A 20,741-nucleotide genomic window follows, 5' to 3' on the forward strand; every position below is an offset into this window, starting at 1 on the left:
ATATTAGGGTAGAACTGTTTATGGGAAGGAATGCAACTGACTATTTCATGTTAGACTTTACGACTTTGTTCCAGTGTTTATGATGTTATTGTAACCATTTATAAGATGCTTGAGTAGCGTTCTGTAGCACCAGCTCAGGGATGGCAGTTATACTCAAGTTTTGTAAGTAAACAGGTTTTTTAAATTGTGTAATGTACATATCGAGAATATCGTCATGCATATGCCATTCATAAATTATGACAAGTGAATGTATTTCCAAGTGTGTTTTCAAGCATTAAAGTTTACAAAGTTTCCTTTCCTTCATTGTACAATGTAATGCACAATTGTCGTTCCACATTTGACGAAAATGGATTTGATCTTAAAACGAAGACATATCCTGTCCGCGTAGTTTCTCATCGTGGCGATATCAACTAGCTTCCAAGACCATTTTCCTGGACTGAGATATCGCCCAACATGTGTCAAAAAGTGGCCGAAAATTGCATCAAAAGAATAGATGCTTGCAACGATTCGCGTGGTGGTCATTAAAATTATGCAGTGTTTCACAATACAGAGACCAGGAGCACACCAGCATTTATCTTATGGTTTTCAGAATTGAACCCATCCAACTAACTAGCTAAGCTAACTTCAAATTTGTCGTTTTCAGCTTCAATTAGAGAAAAAATCAAGTCCAAGCACTCTAGTAGTTTCATACATTCAGATACGCAACGCAAATCCGTTTTATTTCATTTACATTTAGTATAATTGTTTTATATATTATACATAATCTTAACAAAAATTGTGAATTACTTACACTATAGTTTTTACACTCATAACACCTACGCTATTCTACTTTATATACGTCTCATTTATACAAAATACGATGTCTACCTTTGCTGCAAAATGTTTTTCTTTTTTTGATTTTAAATTTAAATAGCTTGCGCATTCAGTTGAAATATAAATTTAATTTTAATTTAATTTTTGTTTTGTTCGTATGTACAATTAATTCAACTACGCTTTATTATTTAACCTATAAAATATTAATCTTTTTCTTTTCTTTGTTAAGTAAAATAATCCTTATAATATCTACATAAATGTTTAACATAATGCAAACAAAGTTTATTATTATATTTCTTTTGTTTTAATTAAAAAATCAGTCACACGCAACTGCTAAATTGTTTTCAAGCATTAACTTGGTGTATTTTTGTTTTCTATTATATAGGTAAATATATATTTTTGTATTTTTTTTATTTTTCATTTCTAAAACTAGAACTGCATTTCTAGTTTGTACTCTGCTTTTAATAAATACCCTAGGCCTACATTCTATAAAATTTAATTTTTGTCTGTCTTCCTTGTTGTTGTTGTTGTTTGTTTGTTTTGCAAACGTACATTCTTTGTTTATTGAATTTTAAAACTAATACTTAACTAAGTTACGTTTTCAATGGTTGCAATTTTTGGAAAATAAATTAAATTCTATTGAATAGTCGTGTCTAGAAAATTGGTATCATTGTAGAGGTCTCCTTCGATATCAATTCGTGTTTCACTTCCCAATAGTGACTCGGCATCTTCATCCAAATGTCGGATTGGATAACTAAATCCATCGCCAAAGCTAAATTTATATATGTATATAGTTGCGAAATATAAGTATGGTTGGATGAATATTTTTAAAATGAAAATAAACTATATAATGTATATATGTAAATATATTAAATTATTAACTACTGTTGGGAGTGCAGTATTTCATATGTGAATTATGTATTTGCATTTGGTTTTTTGGTGTTTGCATAATCATTCTATTTAAATTATTTAATTTAAAACATTTTGATAGAAATTAATCCTTACAGTTATTATAAGCATAGAGCTCTTTCGTTCGTTTCTAAGTCCAACAGTTTGATAAGGTCTTTTAGTTTTATTTATTGACAAATCCACTATTAACCATTCCTGTGTGCCTAATTTAAAAAGCACTTTTCATGTTCAAAATTACAGTTGGAAAGATAGCTTCTAATACAAGAAGAATACGAATAAGAGATTCATCAATACCAAAAGCACGCATCCATAAAAGAGCTTGGTGCCAAACTCTATTAAATGCACAGGCAGAGATTTAACCCAAGACCCCTTGCATGACAGTCCAACGCACTTACCATCACGCTACGGGTACTACAACAATTTTATTTTCTTCAAAACTTTGTAAAGATTTGTTCTACTGTTCTGTTAGATAAGCCATCAAATCAACGGTGGACCTATTACTACAAAATCCATATTGTCATCATCAGGTCATTCAGTACACTTGCAAGTTTAAATCGTTTACCCTCTAAAGAACAGAAAGACTCATGACACTCTCTAGTCGTCGAATTTACAGTAAACTAAGCTGCAAGCAGATTGGCTTTATCAATCGAGCTTATATATGGATTGTGTCATTGTGGACAAGCGTTGGAACCGAAGATGACGTGGTGTTTTATACGTTTTTTACAAATGATCAGAAATTTGTACTACCCTTTTCGGGATAAAATTTCTCATTAAACAAATGATTAAATTTGTACTCATATCTGCGCTAAAGCCACTTCACTATCGAGGAAGCACAGTGACCAGGTAAAGTTCCTGAAGAATTCGTTGAGACCGTCTCAGTTGGCTTTCATATATTTCCAAATTGTTATCATACTAATATTGTCTTTAACTTTTGTTTTCTTATTTGACATGAGAAATTTGCAGATACGCTACAATGGTCTGATTTGCCTAGAGACGATTGTGTATTTAATATGGTCAGAAGTAAGTAACAAGGGTGTTGGCAGATTCGAGTTGACTCGTCAACAAGCTGAGTTAATTGATTTAAAAGCAAAGAATTCAACATACCTTTTCTTGGGTATTGTGTGGCTAGAAAAGCGAATTCAAGAAGAAATGTGTACATTAAAATAACCCGCAATGACAATTTCAGTGTTTGGGTAATTGGCAACAATGCTTTGGCTGGAGTCGGACAGAGCATCCAAATTCGTTAAAAGTTGAATTGCTGTTGAGATTTGGTCTTCGGTAAAAAAACATGAGTGGGTGATGCGCTTATCTACCGTAAATTTTAACCACATGAAGAGTTCAAACCATATTGTGGCTAAAGTTGGCACTATAAGCATTTAAATTAAATTCCAAGTGATCGGAATCTTCATCATACACTTAGTCTAAAAAATCTCCGTACTTTCTTTTAGTTGATTCTGAGATAAAATATTTATTATAACTATATATTAAAAAACAAGTATTTTGAAAATCACAATCACGTTTTTTTTTTTTAATTTGGTAATAAGGTGAAGGTGGACGCTACCTTCTTTTTAATGTTACCACTTTGGCTTTTACATTTAATCCTTGTACTTTAATAAAAAAACACTTAAATTAGGCTGCTGTACGGAGACTTTTTGGACTATGGTATGTATGTGGCATAGAAATTATTTCTAAGACCACGAATGTTGCTAAAATCCACTCTGAATTCACCCAGCATTATACAATTTAAAGATTAATAAATGAAAAGACTTCCAGGTCCCACTGACAGTGATTAAACCAAGACCTCTGGCATGACATATTTATGCACTATCCAACAACAAAAAATAATACAACTATGAGTGTTAGGGAATGAATCTCGAAAGAATTTTTTTTTAAATTACAAGGTGACTATTGAAGTCACGAGAACGACCAGTACATTATATAATAATGCCTTTCAGACCTTGGTCCTATGTGAGGGAGTTTTTAGATCGATCGAACTTATCACAGACACTTGAAGAAAATCAAGTAGCTTGAAGAAGATTTGTTAAAAAAGCTGTCATATGTTACAAATACATTTCGTCAAAACTGGTGCCATACTAGCTTATTTATTTACAAACAAAAAACATGAATATGCAAACACATAATACGTTTTTCTTATCTATGCTTTTAATGATATTTGGCAAATTAAAAACATTTATCTTCATTATTTTCTATTTTCAATCATAACTTTTAACATCAAACTTATGAAACTATAATAAGAAATTCCAGTGAGCATAACATAGTTTAATACTTATTTTGTAATTGCTGCTACATATATAATGTAAGTACAATATAATAAATAACTAATCAAAATTCATTCAAGAAAAAAAAAACTACTTTTTATCTATATATGCATATATTTTTTAAAATTTATTATTAATCATTCGAAAAAATTGTACATTTGTTATTACAAGGAGACAAAAAATTAACCATTTTTGATTTTGAACTAGTAGGTACAAAATAATGTATCAAACAAACAGTTACAAGTCGTAAAAAATTAAAAACTAAAGAATATGTGCGTCCCATAAAATATGCAAGCATGATGTGAACCCCTCTTAAAAAACGTTGGGTGAATAAATTTATAAATGTAAAGCAACGGGCGGTCTGTCAAACAAATAATGTTGTTATCTTGCAATAATGAATGATATATAGAGTGAGTAAGCATTTTCAGTTAAAACGTGTTCAATTTAAAAAAAAAACTTATTGTGTACCAATTACATTATGTATAGACAAATTGACTTCTTCAACTATCTTATAATTTCAAATTTTGAGAATTTACAACTACAAAGTAAATCAAGTCGGAACAATTCAATACCTCTAAAATGATTTCATTACAATTTCAAACGACTCAACACTTTTGAAAACAAACAACAAGAAATCCGTTTGTGATACCTTTTTGTTTGTTAAAGCTGAAATTAAACATTATAAAGATTTTTAAAACAAAAAACCTCCTGGGATCCCTATTATCACCCCCTTTATATGGAAGTCTGCTTAACAAGCTTGCAAGTCTCGGAACGAAAAAGGAACTATAATTGTAGGTATCAAACTTGCTTGATCAGTTTTTTGTTTGGATTATATTAGATTCGATTTCCATGCACTATGAGGTTGGTTTATAGAAATGAGATTCAAATAATTGTTTAATTTGTTCAAAAATGTTTAATTTTATAAATTTATTTGATTAGAACAAAGTTTACGGTCTCTAAGCCTAAAAAATATATTGATATGCTAACTTCATGACCCATGTCTTATCATAACTATTTAAATTATTTTAAATAAAAAAGGAATTAAAAATAATCTAAAAATGAAAAATTGTGTTTCTCCTTAGATTTACCAAGTTAAAAAAATAACTTGTTTAAAAATAAATGTTCAAAGAAACGATGATTATTGATGAGTATACACGTTTCAAAAAATACTCAATCTTTATAAATAATGTAAGATCTAATATTTTTCATATGTACCTTCTATAGTGCAGCAGTTTCTGAACTTTAAACATTTATTTTTCAAATTATGTAAGGACCCACAACAAGAAAAAAAAAAAACAAATCATTTCGATATTTATTTTATATAATTTTTACCTAGCGACTTATATAAAATATATTATAAATCGACATAGACAATAACTATATAATATTTTGTATTCATCGATAATATTAGTTTATTAAAAAAAAACTATTTTCACTAAAAATGACAGATCTCAGCTTTAATGCCAGCCCTTAAACGTTGTGGTCATCGACCTACATATAGTGTCACAAACTTTTTCTACTGATATTTTTGACACTTTATCTTAAGAATTTAAAAATTTCTGTGAGAAGTCCTTAAGCTACGCGCTCCAATTCTGATCACAAACAAGGTTTAAAATATGGAGTCCTCAAAAGCCAATCTTAAGCTTCTCTCAGACCTATGATGTTGACCCTAAGACACTGTTTTGTTGTTTTGGCTTTGTTTGCCTCAACATAATCTTGTTGGAATAGAATCCTTACAAATCCATTGAAATGGGTATTTTTTAAACCCTTCTTAACCCTCTACCACATCTCTTTGGTACAACTTTTCACATTCGTTCTCAAAAATGGCAATTCGGAACACTTTGGAGTGAGACTTTTAATCAAACTATTATAGCAGCGTGGTGATGGTTACGTTTAACCCTTAGAACAACAGTTTTAGTTTTATGTAATGATGTGACATAAATTGCATCTTTTTCTTCATTATAACTTCTTAAAGGGTACAAATCTTTTCATTCAAAAACGAATCATTTTATGCTGAATTTTCGAGAGTCACAGTAGTCACCTTTCAATCTTTCCAGAATAACTTTTTTAGAGTCAAAATACACATCAAATAATGTGTATTTTTCCAATAGGCCTTTATTTGTTGATCTTCCCTTATCAGCATTGAAATGGATCGCAACAAGGCCTTGAAGTTTTGTAATAGAATTTATGGCACGACTAGATATATGTCATATTTTCTAGAGTCTAGACATTCATTGTTAAACAGAATCAAAGTTGTAGTTGTTCTCTAAATTCATTACTTTGAAAATAATCTGTTTTCTTATTTTCAGAATTAAAGGTATTTACATATGTATGTTTAAATGTTTATTGCTATTTATTATAATAAAACTAAAAAATAAATCTGTTTCAACCTAAATTGAATTCTCTAATTTAATAGCCTTACTCATTGACACACCAACAGAACAAGTCTTATGTTTCTTTGATATAAAATGCAGTAACTTTAATGTTTAAAAAACCTACATATATCCGGCATTGGTTAAATAAAATATCTTTGATGCCAAAAGAAACTAAAATCAAACTTAAGAAGTCTATCACACGGAGTGGTAAAAATTTTTCCAAAAATGAAAGAAACCCATGAAAAATGTATCGATAGTTCTTGAGAATGTGTGAAAAAAAACAATACAACCATTCGCAAAAAAAAAAATTATTGTTATGTTATCGTCGTCGGTAGGCTGGAAATATAACTCTTGTATCCAGTTGATTGATTAAATTGGGGAAAATATAAATATTGAACTTAGTTCTTGAACAGAATTCTTTACTTCTTTTGATATCGTTATTTTTCTTTCCTTGAACTTTTGTAAAATATAAAATCCCTTCTACTATTTCATGTTATTGTCATTTTACGGATGTAAGATACCAAAAAAGCTTTTATTATTTTCAACAGAAATAAACAAGTTGATTCAGATTATAACCAAATGGTAGTATTATACCAAATCGGAAATGGCAGTGATAATTTATGAGAAAGATTCCGTTTCGTATGCGATTTAATAGCTTCATAAAAATGTTTTAAAAAAAGTTATAATAGAAAATCCTGATATTTAAAATGTTTTTAAAGGTGTTTAAAGAAAGTAAAACGAATCAAAAACATCAAGCATTTTTGGAAAAGTTTTCCAAGAGCGAATCAAAAGATTTTAACCTTCTAAAATATCTTTCAAAATAATAATTGATAAAATAAAAACAAACATTTTTGTACAAGACGAAATAACAAATAAATACAAATTATTGACCATGCCAAAGAATCATGGAAGCAATATCGATGCATTAATTTTAATAATTATAAAAATATGTGTGTAAGAATAATATTTTATGTAATACTTTATTCGATTTTTTTGTTATTTTTTATAAATAATAAGATGAAGGCACTTATGTAAGTTAGCATTTATGGCTTATATGTATATCAATGGGGTTAAGAACGATCTTAAAGCTACAAAATAAATGTGACCATATAAAAAATAGAATGCGAAATATATAACTCTATTTCTACACAACAATCAAATGCATTTGAACTGTATTTTCAATTTTTGTTTACAGAGCAATTTAACATTTAATAATAGAAAAAAAACAACAAGAAGAAAAAAAATAAACATACAAAAATACCCAAAAAATATATTTTAACATATCAAAAATATTTTCTTTTTTAAATATATGTATAAATATAATACAATACAATATTTATTTGTAAAAAAATTAATTATATCATTGTAAAAAAAAAATAGTAATAATAATAATAAGTAAACTTATCCGAAAAAACATGAGCTAATAAACAATTAAACATCAATGATGGTTTATAAATCAGGTTCAATCAAATATTAATAATGCTAGCACAATTTTGTTCGTCTGCCACTTCTGCTGGTGTCATTGTCATTACCGTTACCGGCGCAGCCAATTTCGTTGGCTCACTTATCTCGTCTACATTACTTGTCAATTGATTATTTCTATTCAATACGCTAGCATCATCAAATCCATTCACAACAAAAACATGGGATTCAGGAGAAGTGTGATCGCTATAATTACTACTCTTCATATCTATGATAACATTACCATTAGCGATATTGGCAGCATTTGTTGATGATAAGCTAGCATTGGCATTCGCATTTGCATTGGCGTTCGAATTCATTGCATTGCCATACGCATTATTTAATGATGGCAAATTGTCTATCGGTTGATTTAAAAATGAATCAGTTGGTTGGTCTAACCTTGTCTGGGTGTCTCCCATCGACTCGTATGAGGAACTCTGATGGTGGCCTTGAGTTGGGTATATTAAACCGTCACCCAAACTAGAAACAAAATGTTGGTATTTTTTTGTTGTTTGATAATAATTATGAGTGTAATATAAATAAAACTTTGATGTTTGTTAGTTTTTTTTTTTAATTTTTCGTATAATAAATAAATATGTATAAACACGGGTGTTTTCTTTTATATGCTCATTTTCGTATATTATGTACGTATTGGGTCTTCAACAAAGAAAACTTAAATAGTTTTAGCATAATAAAAGTCTTCTAGTTAAACAAACAAAAAAATTAGTTGAACTCATTACAAAAATTAAATCAAAGAAAAGAAAATTATGTACATGAATATTTGTGTTAAAAAAGAAATAAAGGGTCAATTATTTTTGTAGGCAAGTTTAAATAGAAAAAGCCAAAGATCACAATAGGTTTTGCTTTATGTAAATTTCAGGACTGAGTATTTTTTTTTGTTATTACAAATTGATACGGGTCTAAGATCTATAGCTTACTTTTTACTTTTATTTTAAGGACAAGATTATTACAGGATTATAATTGCGTAAGTTGTTATAACAAGTAATTGCTTACATAGGTACATTTTATTTTGGCCGACAACACACACTTTGATAAATCTTTAGATTTTGATAAGAAAAACTGACAAATTTCTCATGTCACTTCACCCCAATGTAAGGCAAATATCAATGACTAAGAGCTTTAAGTTACTAAAACTTGATATTCTATTATAAACACTAAATATTGTGTTGAAATGCAGGTTCAATTAAGTCTCTTTAACTATAGCAGAATCAAAAATACAAAATTATAACTGAAACAGCATACTTCTTGAAGCAAAATATTTTTGATCATTCTCACCCGGTGCGACAATTGTACCAACTTTAATATACATATCTAAGAAAATATGGCCTGTCTTTTACAAGCCTCGTTCAAAAGATTTGTTATTTAAACCCAGGCATTCCTGGATCATTGCAACTTCTACAAGTCACTTGACTTATTGAAGAACATGTAGCAACGATAGACATTCTACACAATACAAACTGCCGTAGTTAAGGGAACCAACAGGAAAATGAAATGGTTATCAATTCTTAAGTGTTTTACAAAATGCTCTTACATTTACAGATTTGCAACGTTCAACTTAAACAATTTTTTTTTTTGAAATTCCAGACGTTAATTTTATTTCCCAATGAACTAATGAATGGAAAATGAGAAAATATTTTTATATTTAACATAACCTTTTTGAATTTCAAGCCAATATTACAATTTTAAACCTGTAAACACTTGAAATAACCATCTGTTCATAATGTGACATATACCATAAACAGAACTTTTGAACATAATTAAAATACCTCATTTCTATTAAATGGTATAACACTGGTCGACAAGATTTTGTTCCTGGCTCAAATCCAAATTCAAAATGCTTCTATCACGCAAGGTTTTTGAGATTTTACTTTTTAAAATTTGAAAAAAAAAACAATTTACGAGTCTATTTAAAATCATAAAGTAGGTTTTTTCAGTTAAATTCGTAATGGTTTTCCAAATCTATAATCCCTTTCTTCGATGTTCAGTTAAAATATTTATTGCATTTTATAATATTTTCGAAAAATGTTCATAAATTGTTAGATTTCACGTGTCTTAAACTATTTTTAAAGAAAAGCTGAACCATTTCTGCTAAAAACAGCTCCAACAGAAAAAAAGAAACGGATTATAAATAATTTGTATTCTTCTAACGAATCCGTTGTCTTAACATTTGTATTATATCAAGTTTTTGAAATAAATTGAAAAACATTGTTGAAAACAGGTGTTTTTAAAGCTTGAGCTTATAATCAAAATCAAATCAATTGAAAACAACACTAGAAATTAACTCCAAATCGTATTTTTCGAAATTATGAAAGTATTAAATGCAATGTTTGCTCAACTAACGACAATTTCCCAGAAACAAAGTAAGATACTTGATAACGATTTAAACAGTATTTAGAACACAAAGATTTATAACATCATCATACAATTTATTGTAAGGGAATTATGTTGTGTCTTAACTTAGCTTTAAAACAACGATTTTAGTTGTCTTTAGCATTTATAAAGTAACAAATTTTAAAAATCTGATGTGATAGAAAAATTCGAATTCAGGACATCTTAATCCTTTAAAAATGTCCGTGCAATAGACTTGTGTACATTTATATAAAAATAACATGCAAATCATGGCAAAGAAGCATAAAATACAAAACAATAATAAATTTAGGAGCTACCAAGCTCAAATTTCCTAATTATTTAAATAAAATATAGTTTTTACTTTTGTAATATCGTTAATTTATCCAAATGGACACGATTAAAGAGCTAATTATGTTTGGTTTCGAAACACATATCTGCGCCAGTTATTTTAAATGCTATTGTGAGCTGAGTTCCAACGAAACGAAATTGCACTTCGAAAAAGAACCATGATTTTGAATACCTTCCTAAAAAGTAAAAAATCATTTTCCTTTTTGAATAAAGTTAAATTTTGTACGAACGGATTGTTCATAAAGGAAAAATTCAAATAACATAACATGGCTGATAACATGATTCAAAAATTAACCATTGAAAATAACAGCAAGCGTTCTTCCGTGCTGTTTTGCTATGCTGCTAAGTTCATTTTGGTATTTGAACGAGATTTATTTTACTTAAGAAGAAAACTTTGTCTTTATAAACAAAATAGTGCACAAAGATCAATCAAAACTTATTCGTATTTTAAAACTTTGCACAAAAAAAATTAAATTTGCAGGATATATATTGATTCCTGGTAAGTTTTTTTTTTTCTAAAGTCAATTTTAACGATTGTAAAAATAAGTCAATTCCATCTAATTTGAAAAATTTGCAGAATAAGACCGTTCACTGTCTCGGTGGGGCTTTCAGCCTATGTATATCTGGTTTTGTTGTATTTTTAAACCTTCGAGCTTTACTTGCCAGCAAGGAGCAGCGTTTAAGTGCAAAAAGTAGCAGCTAACCCTTTCTTATTTTGTTTTTATTTGTTTAAATATTTATTCGTCTCTGTTCTTCTATTTTGAGAAGTTGGTACTCAAGTAAGCAAGTTCTGCCAATTAAATACATTTTTTTGTGACTTGAATAAAACATGAATTCTTTTTTTATTTTGTTGCTTTTGTATTTTGACTAAGTATTTAAAAGAAACAATCTGCCTATAGATGTCACTTCACCCATCAACACTTCGGGAAAACCAAAAAATTTGTAAGTAATGTATTTTCTATCTTAACCAATATACATAAATACTTAATTAATATACATGTTATAACAGCAAAACATACTCGTTATTGATTTAATGCTGCCGTTTTAATTGTGTTACCATAATTCACCACATGCAATCATAAAGAAAAATTCACACCATTCTTAAACAATATTAAACAATCAAACCCGCCCCAAAAACACATATCAATGATGATTTTAGTTTTCCTCTATTAATACACTTAAACAAAAATTTAATCAAGTAAATGAGTTCAACAAATTTTTTCTTCCAATTAATTAAACGTATGCTGCATATACCTCTCCGAAAAAGTTTGATTTAGTCTCAAACACACAAAAATTGTTAGTAAATTTTAACTTATATACACATACTAAAATCTGAATGTTTTTAATTTGCCAAATATGTCGAAATATCAGGTTAAGGCATTTTAGTTGATATTTTGTATGCCAGGTATTACAACAAAGGCGTCAAAACACATGTGTTATTGAAAACAAATAGGTGCAAAAATACGAAAACAAAAAACAACCACAAAAATCTCTTACCTAGTGTAAACTGGAATCAGCCAGAGCTTCCAGTTATCACCGAAGACCTCTTGGAAATTTGCATACTTTCCTAAGTTAAATCCATTTTTATCAGGCCCACCGATACGAAATACCGGTGCCCTAAATGCTTCTACATAATTCAACAAAGAAAATCAAATGAAAATTTGTAAATTATTATGATATAAAATCAATTCTTTACCTAAGGTCGTTCTATTGACTAGAACTAAATATATATGATAGCCAAACAAACTGACTAAGCTTATTGCGAACATTAGAGATACAAAAAATAGGAATAGTATATGGAATCGTCCCATTCCACCGTTAAGCTCACCCTGAAAACAAAAAGAATAAACATGCAGTGAACATAAGAAGGACTTAAAATGGGATACGAAAATCATACAGTGCTTACCCGCCAGAACTTTATAAAGTACTCTAGAGATGTTAGCGCTACATATAAACAGTAGAGCAAGGCATATCCCAGGAACAAAACAAAGAATTTGTAGTTCTTAAAGTTCACACAATTGTTAACCCAGGGACAGTGGTGGTCCATTTTTAGAACACATGTACCGCAAACGCTGCAGTGATGTGCTCGGTCTGGTTTTATAATTTGACATTTTTCACAGAATCTTACAGCGCCATGAAGAGTCCTTTTACAAAAATCATGAAATAATTGATTATTAAAATAAAGCTGAGAAAATGTGCCGCACACTTACCGATTGGATACTGGCAGATCCTTAGCGAAATTTTCTAATACTCTTTTCTGCTGCTCTTGATTTTCTGCTCGAAACAATCGATCAATTTCACTTTCAGGAATACGCCACTGAAATGATTTAATAAAGAATTTCATATAGGACCATGCCGAATAAGTTGTTTGGTTATTGCTAAGGATAAGTTATTTTTGATCTCTGTTCTTTGTTTGTGACAGTGGAATTCCCTCTTAAAATGGCAGTTAAGTAGAAGATATAAGAGGAACCATGTGAGTTGTACCAGGACGCTAATATAGCGAACAAAATAAATAGCCAACGACTAAGACGGTTATGTTTTTTTTTTACAAGCAAATGGACATTTGTGCAAAATGTGCCAAGAAAATGAATTCATTTTGGAGTTTGTTACCGGGGAGAACAACATAAAATCATAAACTTTTTTTACTTAATAGACAACCAAATGTTGTCCCGATTCTATAACATTAACGAATAAAGCTTTCTATTGACATTGGTGTTTAAGGGGAGGAAGTTGGCTAGATACAAAGGAGCTAGAAACATAAAAACAAAATGTTTGATTTACGTTATTACAATGTTATTTTCAACACTCATTTTAAAAGCTCTTTCGGAGAGCTATAGATTTACGAGTTATAACTAAGCTTGGGACACACAAATTATTTGTAGATTATAGCCAAATTAAGAGACCAATTACTTGCATCTTCTCAGAAAATCCAAACTTATGGCCGTAATTTCGACAACATCGCACAGGTTCTGTAGAAGGTGCACATATCGATAATACCGCGACAATACGGAGACAAAGTGACAAGGGAGGTACTTTTAAATTATTATTTCTTTTATTTTGCTTAACTGAATCTACCTACGTTTTCATTATCAAATTGAACTATTTTTATTTTATTGTTTTTCTGTTCAAATTTTAGTTTTTCTAAGTATTGTTTTTATTTTTCTATTGATTTGTTATAAGCATTTTTTCTTCATTGGTTTTATTATTCATTTATATTTGCACAAACTATACTTTTTTTGTAATTAACATGCACTTTTTTGGATTCTATCCAAAAGACTTAAACTTGCTTTGGGGACACCTACCAAAAGTGTACAGACTTCGTGAATTATAGCCAGACTAGAAGGCGTCAACAATTTCTTGCATCGTCGGAAAAGTCCTAAGCAAATATCAGCATTTTTGGTAATGTCAAATATGTGATCATGATCACTCCATAAGAGGTGATCTTTGACACATACCGAGTACTGAAATTTGATGAGTTTCGCTTTAATAACAGGAGACAACATTAAGTCTTAAATATCCTGTCGAGATCAGAATTGCATGAGCTTATAATACGATGCCGTTGAACTTCAACATCCGAAGAGCAAGGATGGGAATCTAGAAACGAGTATGAAAATCTGAGGTTAATGTCGCCAACGAGTTTAATGGATTAGAAGTAGCAGACAACAGATCGTTTATAAATATAAGGAAGAGAGTTGGAGACAAAACGGAACCCTGAGGGAAAGCAGCATTTTTTTTATTTTTTTTTTCAGATTTGAAACCATCCAATACAACTTATATTGATCGGTTAGGAAGGTAGTTTCCAATCCAACAAAGAAGAAATTCATCAATTCCAAAAGCACATATTTTCGATAGTAGAGCTTGGTACCAAACTCTTTCAAATACTTTTAAAATATCATGTGCAATAATCTTACTTCGTCCAAAACGATGTTAAGGTTTGTGCGACTATTCCGTTAGTTAAACTATCAAATCACCGGTGCACTAGCTATGAAAGTCATACTACCGGTCATTAAGAAGCTTTTGTTCTTCGAGCTATTTCTTAAGCTTAAGCAAATATAATCTTACTTCTCTAAAAGATTTGGCAATCTGTTCGAAGAGATCACAGATAGTAGGTTCTCCTGAACTCGAATTATTTAGCAGTTGAATTTTGTGACCAAGATTATTCTGTCGAAAGAATTAAAGCTAAACGATCATAGACACTGCCAACAACTCGATAATTGAGGGCAGAAAATCCAGCAAAACTAAATTAAAGGTAGCATTTAATAGTACTATTCGTTACATATACGGACTTAGAAAATACGATCATGTGTCTCATCTGAGCCTGAAACTCTTGAATATGTCATTTCAAAGCTTTGTCAAATTTCGAACCTTTAAAATATAGTTTTCTGTCTTACGAACCGGTCAACCAACATATCTTTATAATTTTCTTCGTTTTTCGGTATCAAACAGATCAAATTTTTTAATACTTCCCCGTTTCCAATGTCTTACATCTGAAGACAATTTTTTATAGCTGCAATCCGCCTTTGGAATTCACTCCCATCTGCGAGAAATAAACAACGCGCGTCGATTTCAAAATAGTTTAAAAGATTTCTTTATTATTCAAAGCAACTAACTTCTAATTTTTCTCCTCTCTTCTCCTCTATCTTTTCTGTCACTATTAACCTCTTTTTCCCCTTTTTTTCATCCTAACTCATAAATTCCCGTTCTATTTTTCTTGTTTGTATTCTTCTTTTTTTTTTTGAATACATTAAAATTTATATTTAGATATTTAAAAATCATTAAAGTTAATTTTTGCTCTTTTTTTAAATAATTAAACTTGAACAATGTACATAATAGATATAAACTATCACGAATTTATAAGATTAATCTTACCGTGTTAGCATATACATCATAAATAAAATAAATAAAAAAATAGTAGCCGGAGCTTCCCATTTATGTATTTCCAAATTTTAACAAGCATATATTTATTGAAAATATATGATTTTAAAGACTAATGATAAATAACAAGAAACATTTAAAACCGTTAATAAATTATTATGACTTTAAATGTATTATAATTAAAATTGATATATATAAGGTATTCTAGTTATTGGCTATGAAAAGGTAAAAAAGAGGTGGGATACGACCCACACTGATAACTTCTCATCCCGTCTGCCGATTTGTCAGTTAAATTATTTAAAAAAAAAATTAAAATTACCAACAATTTTGCGTATGATGAATTTGTTTGATCTCAAAATCTATTTTTGTTACTTAGAACTTTTAATCAAAACGCAATTTTTACCAATTTTAGTAGCTTTTGCGTACTATTTCTAGTGGATTTTATTTTTTATATTTACTGAATGTTGAAAACAATATTTTCTTTGAGGTAAAATTAGTTTGAAGCGAATCTTTTTTAGTTTTTGAAAAAATATTTAAGTCGAAAGTAAATGTTTACCAAATTTTAGTAATGCTTGTTTTAGGTTTTTCATTGTTTGTTAAAAAAAATGCTCATTCGATTTTTCTCAAAATTTTACCAGATGTGAAAAACGTTATTCTTTGTTGCATACAATTATCTTTTGTTCGTAAAATATTCGAGGCGACACTCATTTCTTTTCAAGTTTTTTTGATTTATAAAAAAAAAAACCGTTAATAATTGAAGTTGATGGCGTTATTGGTTCGTGAGACATTTTGGGTTAACCAGAATTTTCACTTATTTATTAAATTGCTTTGGTAAAAAAATAAGCCACTCAATTAAATTGGTTTTTAAAAGTTTATATTTAAAATACTGAAGACCAATCAGAAAAGGTCTAATGTATTTTAATGAAATATGTAAATTACAAGTCTGAAAAATCGGTTTTAAATACTTTCGATTTGATTTGATTGGATAACTTTTTTGGGTTCCATATTACACAACAATGTTCAAGGCCCAGCCTTACATAGGAATAAAATAATGCTGAGAGTATAGAATGGTCGAAAAAAAGGAAACAACAATATTCACGAAATGATAGAAAATAATATTTGGAAGAGTCTGTTATTAAGATGACTCTGAAGGAGAAGGCAGTCTTCAAAATATTTACTACCACAGCACATACGACCTCGAGAAGAATTAAAAAAATGAGCAACAGCGTTAAAGAGAAATGTAAGAAAGTTGACCTAAATGGCTTCTTTGAGGGACTCGAAAAGTATCAGATATGCGATCAGATATTAAGTTAAGCGCTAGTTTAATTAAAATTTAAACTATCTCAATATATTGGACTGAACGCCTTTTTCAAAGTTTTTCAAGTAAGACTATGTGATTAAGTCTATCAAACACATTTGAATAATCATAATAGATCACAACACTTTGATAACTTTTTCCAAAGTTTTTATTTTTACCCTATTCTTAGGAAATGCAAAATCGCAAATCCTAATTGTCGAGCTAATCATCGGCTCGACAATCAGGATTTGCGATGATGATGAATAAAATTTCTCTACAAATATGTTTGTATTCTTTAATAAAGTTTTCTGTAAAGAGGAATAATTTGGTAGTGTTATAAAATCCAAAACATTCAAGGATACAAAAACTAATTCTTATAAATACAAAATAAAAAAGGAAGAGATCTCGGGCCTCTCAACCATTCCTGTGTGCCAGTCATGTCAGGATGGAGGGGACCTGCTGTGTTAATGCCGAATTCAAACGCAAAAGACGCAAGACCTCTCAAATTAAAGTCCGACGCTTTAATCAGCATACCACAGATAAATACATACTTTTTTAGGCAAAGTAAAATTGTGAAAAAGTTCTAAAGAACTAATATTTTATCTGACTGGATGTTGCAAGAATTTTAGTGTTTTATTTCTTTGCTGGTTTATCACTACCACAAAGTATTTTGTGGCTTTGAATCACCAACTTCACCCATACAACTAGCAACTTTTATAACCACCAGTAGCTTTTTATATTTTTTAATTATTATTTACTTTTACATATTCACTTGTTCAGTTCCACCGCATTCATGAAGTAGAATAAATTCAATATCATAAAGTTGTCTTGTCCTACACGCTCATTCAACTATAGTGCGGTTATCGTATCGATATCTCATCATAATCACTTCAATATAAACTAAAATAATAAGCAGGGGACTCTTATCAAAAACACAAAACAAGAATCGACATCATTCGAAGTCAAAATTAAAGTTTCGATTCTAAGAGACCCTTTATCTTATCTTTATATGTCGGTGGTATAAAATGAAAACATTGCAATTAGTGTGAACATTCACTGAGTTCTCATGATTCTGACCAATGTGTGTGATTCATGACTGTAGAAGCTCAAGAACTGTCCCAAAGCCAAACTGATGAAAGATAACAAAGGCTATCACTTTTAGATTATCAGTATAATTAATTATTTTAGTTTTTTAATACTCACTTTATGAGGAACTGTGCCAACTGGAGTAAAAATCGTATTCCAGTAGGACCAGAAGAACAGCACACAAACAATATGATACAAGGCAATGAAAATAATCTTCTGTACAGTGCTATCGATTGAAACTGAAAAGAAAGAAGAAGAAAACAACAAGCAAAGAATTAACACAACAAAATTAATGAATGGACACTTGAGCTTTAATGAGGATCTTTGCAGTGGTTCAGAGATCACTTACGTAGGCATAGTTGGACAACATAGGCGTAGTAGGACCAGACGATGACCGCAACTATAAATATTACTGGAATCCACTTGAGGCAACGCATGCAATCGGTGCAGGGTGTGCTTTTCTTCCTATCGTAGTTACCCATTTGGTTGTAATTGTATTCTTTTGTTGTTGATGATTTGGAGGAGATATGTTGCGTTAAGGTTTTGTTGTTTTGTTTTGTATGGGGTTTTTGTTCGAAAATAAATTGGCTCACTTAATTAATGATAATTAACAAAAAAAATATCGATGCCTTTTCATATTTACTTCTGGAGGACGTAGTGAAAGTGACACAAGCGACAAAGGCAAAAATTTTCGTCTGAAACCGCTGGTTGAATTTTGACAGGTGTTTTCTTTTATTGCTGAATTGCTGAGTAAGTGATGCCAAGATTTTTATAAAATAAATAATCTTTTTTAAGGGGATAGTTATAGTTAACATTGAAACTATTTCTGAGAAATTTAACATTTCGGTCATTGAAAAAAATATGAAACCTAGCTGATATTTTTCTTTAATAAACATTCATTTAACAACAAAATATAATCTGCTATTAAGGAAAACACTCCTCGAAATCTGTAATCGTTATGAAAAATTATATTGAAGCGGCGTTCATATTAAATATCTTCTTATTTTTTAAGTACTGTCAATCTAAAGTCGTATGAAGAAATAAGGATATTCATGCAGGAAAATAAGCGTACGCCTTTGCAGAAAAACACAATTTCCGCCAGACTTTTAATAGTTGAGTACATGTATAAAGAAGTATTTCTGTAGTTTTGACATTTAGATTTTATAATAATAACAAAAATGATCCATCATTGGGCCTGATTTGTTATATTTTCTCTTTTTGAGTTTAACTTAAAGTAGCCGTAATTATTAAACTTGTTGTTGGGCAAGTGCAGACATTTTAAAGTTAATTAAAGTTGCCGGAAACAAAGTTTTTCTAGAAAATTATGAACAATTTTAAATTTCCAACAACTTAAGTTAATAACTTATATTGATATAGCGCACATTATGGTAAGCGTTTTTCGTTTTTAGCTTTGGGCACTTCTTAAACATGTTGAACGCACTCCTGGAAGAGCTTGAACAGACCTATGTTTTATTTGTAAATAGTTGAGCCTTCATCTGAAATAAAATTAAATATGATTTAAAATGTTTTGAAAAAAATTATAAATATGTACTATCTGTAGGCGAAGAACAACCGTTATTGATATCTACTCTTTTTATTTTACATGAAAAGTAAAATCTAAGGAGCTAGACTGATAAAAATCAATACTTTTTGGGTGCTCTGATGTCAAAAAGAAGCACAGATCTTGTTTGACAGATCAGTTCTCTACTTTGAGCTTAAAGACTTCGTCTAAAACCTAAGCTAAATTTTGACAGAAGAACGTTGTGTAGAACGTGATTATAAACTGTCCTTCAAGTTCTAAATTGAAAGATGTTGCGTCACAAGTGTCGCAAAATAATTTTTCTCGTCAAAACTTGATTTTTTTTACTTCACAATTTATTTTTTCCTGGCTCCGAAAAAAGGCTTTCTTCAAGAAATTACTCCTCAAATTGCATTGGCGTGTGACTATGAGGCCGTCAAATTAGATTTTTGCAAACATTTTAGCATTAGCATTAATATTAGTTTTTATTTTGTTTTAAGGTTTTTGTATACTTTATATCGAATTAGAAAGGAAACTACAGGCTCTTGAGTTTCGGCCCCAAAGACTGTGCGCGGGTATATGTTTTTTTTTTTGACGCGGGTATAGGTAAGTTAAGCACGATATGCATTTCAAAACATACATTATTTATTTTATCTATTTATTTATTAAATATCTCAAGCAAGTTGAATGCTGCTTCAATTTTTCTTTCGTTATTCTTTTTGTAGTTTAATATTTTAAAACAGGTTCTTTTTTTTAATATCAAAAGTATGAAAAATCGAGTATTTTTGACAATAGTTGTTCCTAAATGATTCAAATTCAAAAAAATATGAATTAATGAGTACCTATATGATAGATGAAAACAATTCGCGTTCAAGTTCATCAATCCTAGCTTCCCATTTCAATTTGACCGACATGGCTCTACTCTTGATATCAATGACATTTTTAACAAAATCTTAAAAGTGAAATATATCTCTCTCCATCAAAATAACCACATTCATTTCTTTCCTAAAATGTACACTCTTTAAAATTGCGAAGCAGGACAGTTCACCTCCACCGGTTTACCTCCGCCAGTTTACCTCCGCCGGTTTACCTCTGCCAGTTTATCACCGCCGGTTTACCTCTGCCAGTTTACCACTGGAAAAATACATAGGTGACATCAACGCGAAGTTGATTACTAGCAGTCCATATCTACCTTGTTATCTATATTTTACTTAGTTTAACTATAACCTTATCTATTCAATACACCAACCATTATACCAGTGCCCTTCAAACCGCAATTAGCTGTCAACTTCATTGATCCCAATGGGATTCCAACAAAAACACACAAATAAAATCCCATTTCCAATAAGATTTTTTGACATCCCCCTTTTTTCCACACATATGATGGGAAAATTATCATCTGGGGCGCC

At 30.0% G+C, this 20,741-nt stretch overlaps 1 protein-coding gene across 5 annotated transcripts; it reads right to left on the reverse strand.

The window, feature by feature from the left end:
- Positions 1-680: 680 nt before the first annotated feature.
- On the reverse strand, positions 681-18,516 carry LOC129950227 (palmitoyltransferase ZDHHC15). 5 transcript variants are annotated; one of them, XM_056062092.1, is made up of 8 exons: positions 18,163-18,516; positions 17,931-18,052; positions 12,766-12,872; positions 12,462-12,699; positions 12,252-12,384; positions 12,053-12,182; positions 8,237-8,317; positions 681-1,585 (listed from the first exon to the last, which is right to left on the reverse strand). In XM_056062092.1, exons 1-8 carry the CDS (start codon positions 18,293-18,295, stop codon positions 1,450-1,452), a joined length of 1,080 nt encoding a protein of 359 aa, XP_055918067.1. In that variant the 5' UTR covers positions 18,296-18,516; the 3' UTR covers positions 681-1,449. The 5 variants fall into 5 exon arrangements, with proteins under 5 accessions (XP_055918067.1, XP_055918065.1, XP_055918064.1 ...); XM_056062090.1 differs by lacking the exon at positions 8,237-8,317 and having other exon boundaries at positions 18,163-18,515; XM_056062089.1 differs by lacking the exon at positions 8,237-8,317 and having other exon boundaries at positions 12,453-12,699; positions 18,163-18,515.
- Positions 18,517-20,741: the final 2,225 nt, after the last annotated feature.

This window comes from Eupeodes corollae, chromosome 3, assembly GCF_945859685.1.
Source record: "Eupeodes corollae chromosome 3, idEupCoro1.1, whole genome shotgun sequence".
NCBI classification, from domain to species: domain Eukaryota; kingdom Metazoa; phylum Arthropoda; class Insecta; order Diptera; family Syrphidae; genus Eupeodes; species Eupeodes corollae.

What these genes read in the sequence shown, in the direction of transcription:
- LOC129950227 (XM_056062087.1), bottom strand. Translation starts at nt 18,295, where the DNA reads ATGGGTAACTACGATAGGAAGAAAAGCACACCCTGCACCGATTGCATG. An exon ending in TGTTGTCCAACTATGCCTAC is followed by an intron (nt 18,053 to 18,162) that starts GTAAGTGATCTC and finishes CTTTCTTTTCAG; the next exon opens with TTTCAATCGATAGCACTGTA. An exon ending in TTGGCACAGTTCCTCATAAA is followed by an intron (nt 12,873 to 17,930) that starts GTGAGTATTAAA and finishes AAATCATTTCAG; the next exon opens with TGGCGTATTCCTGAAAGTGA.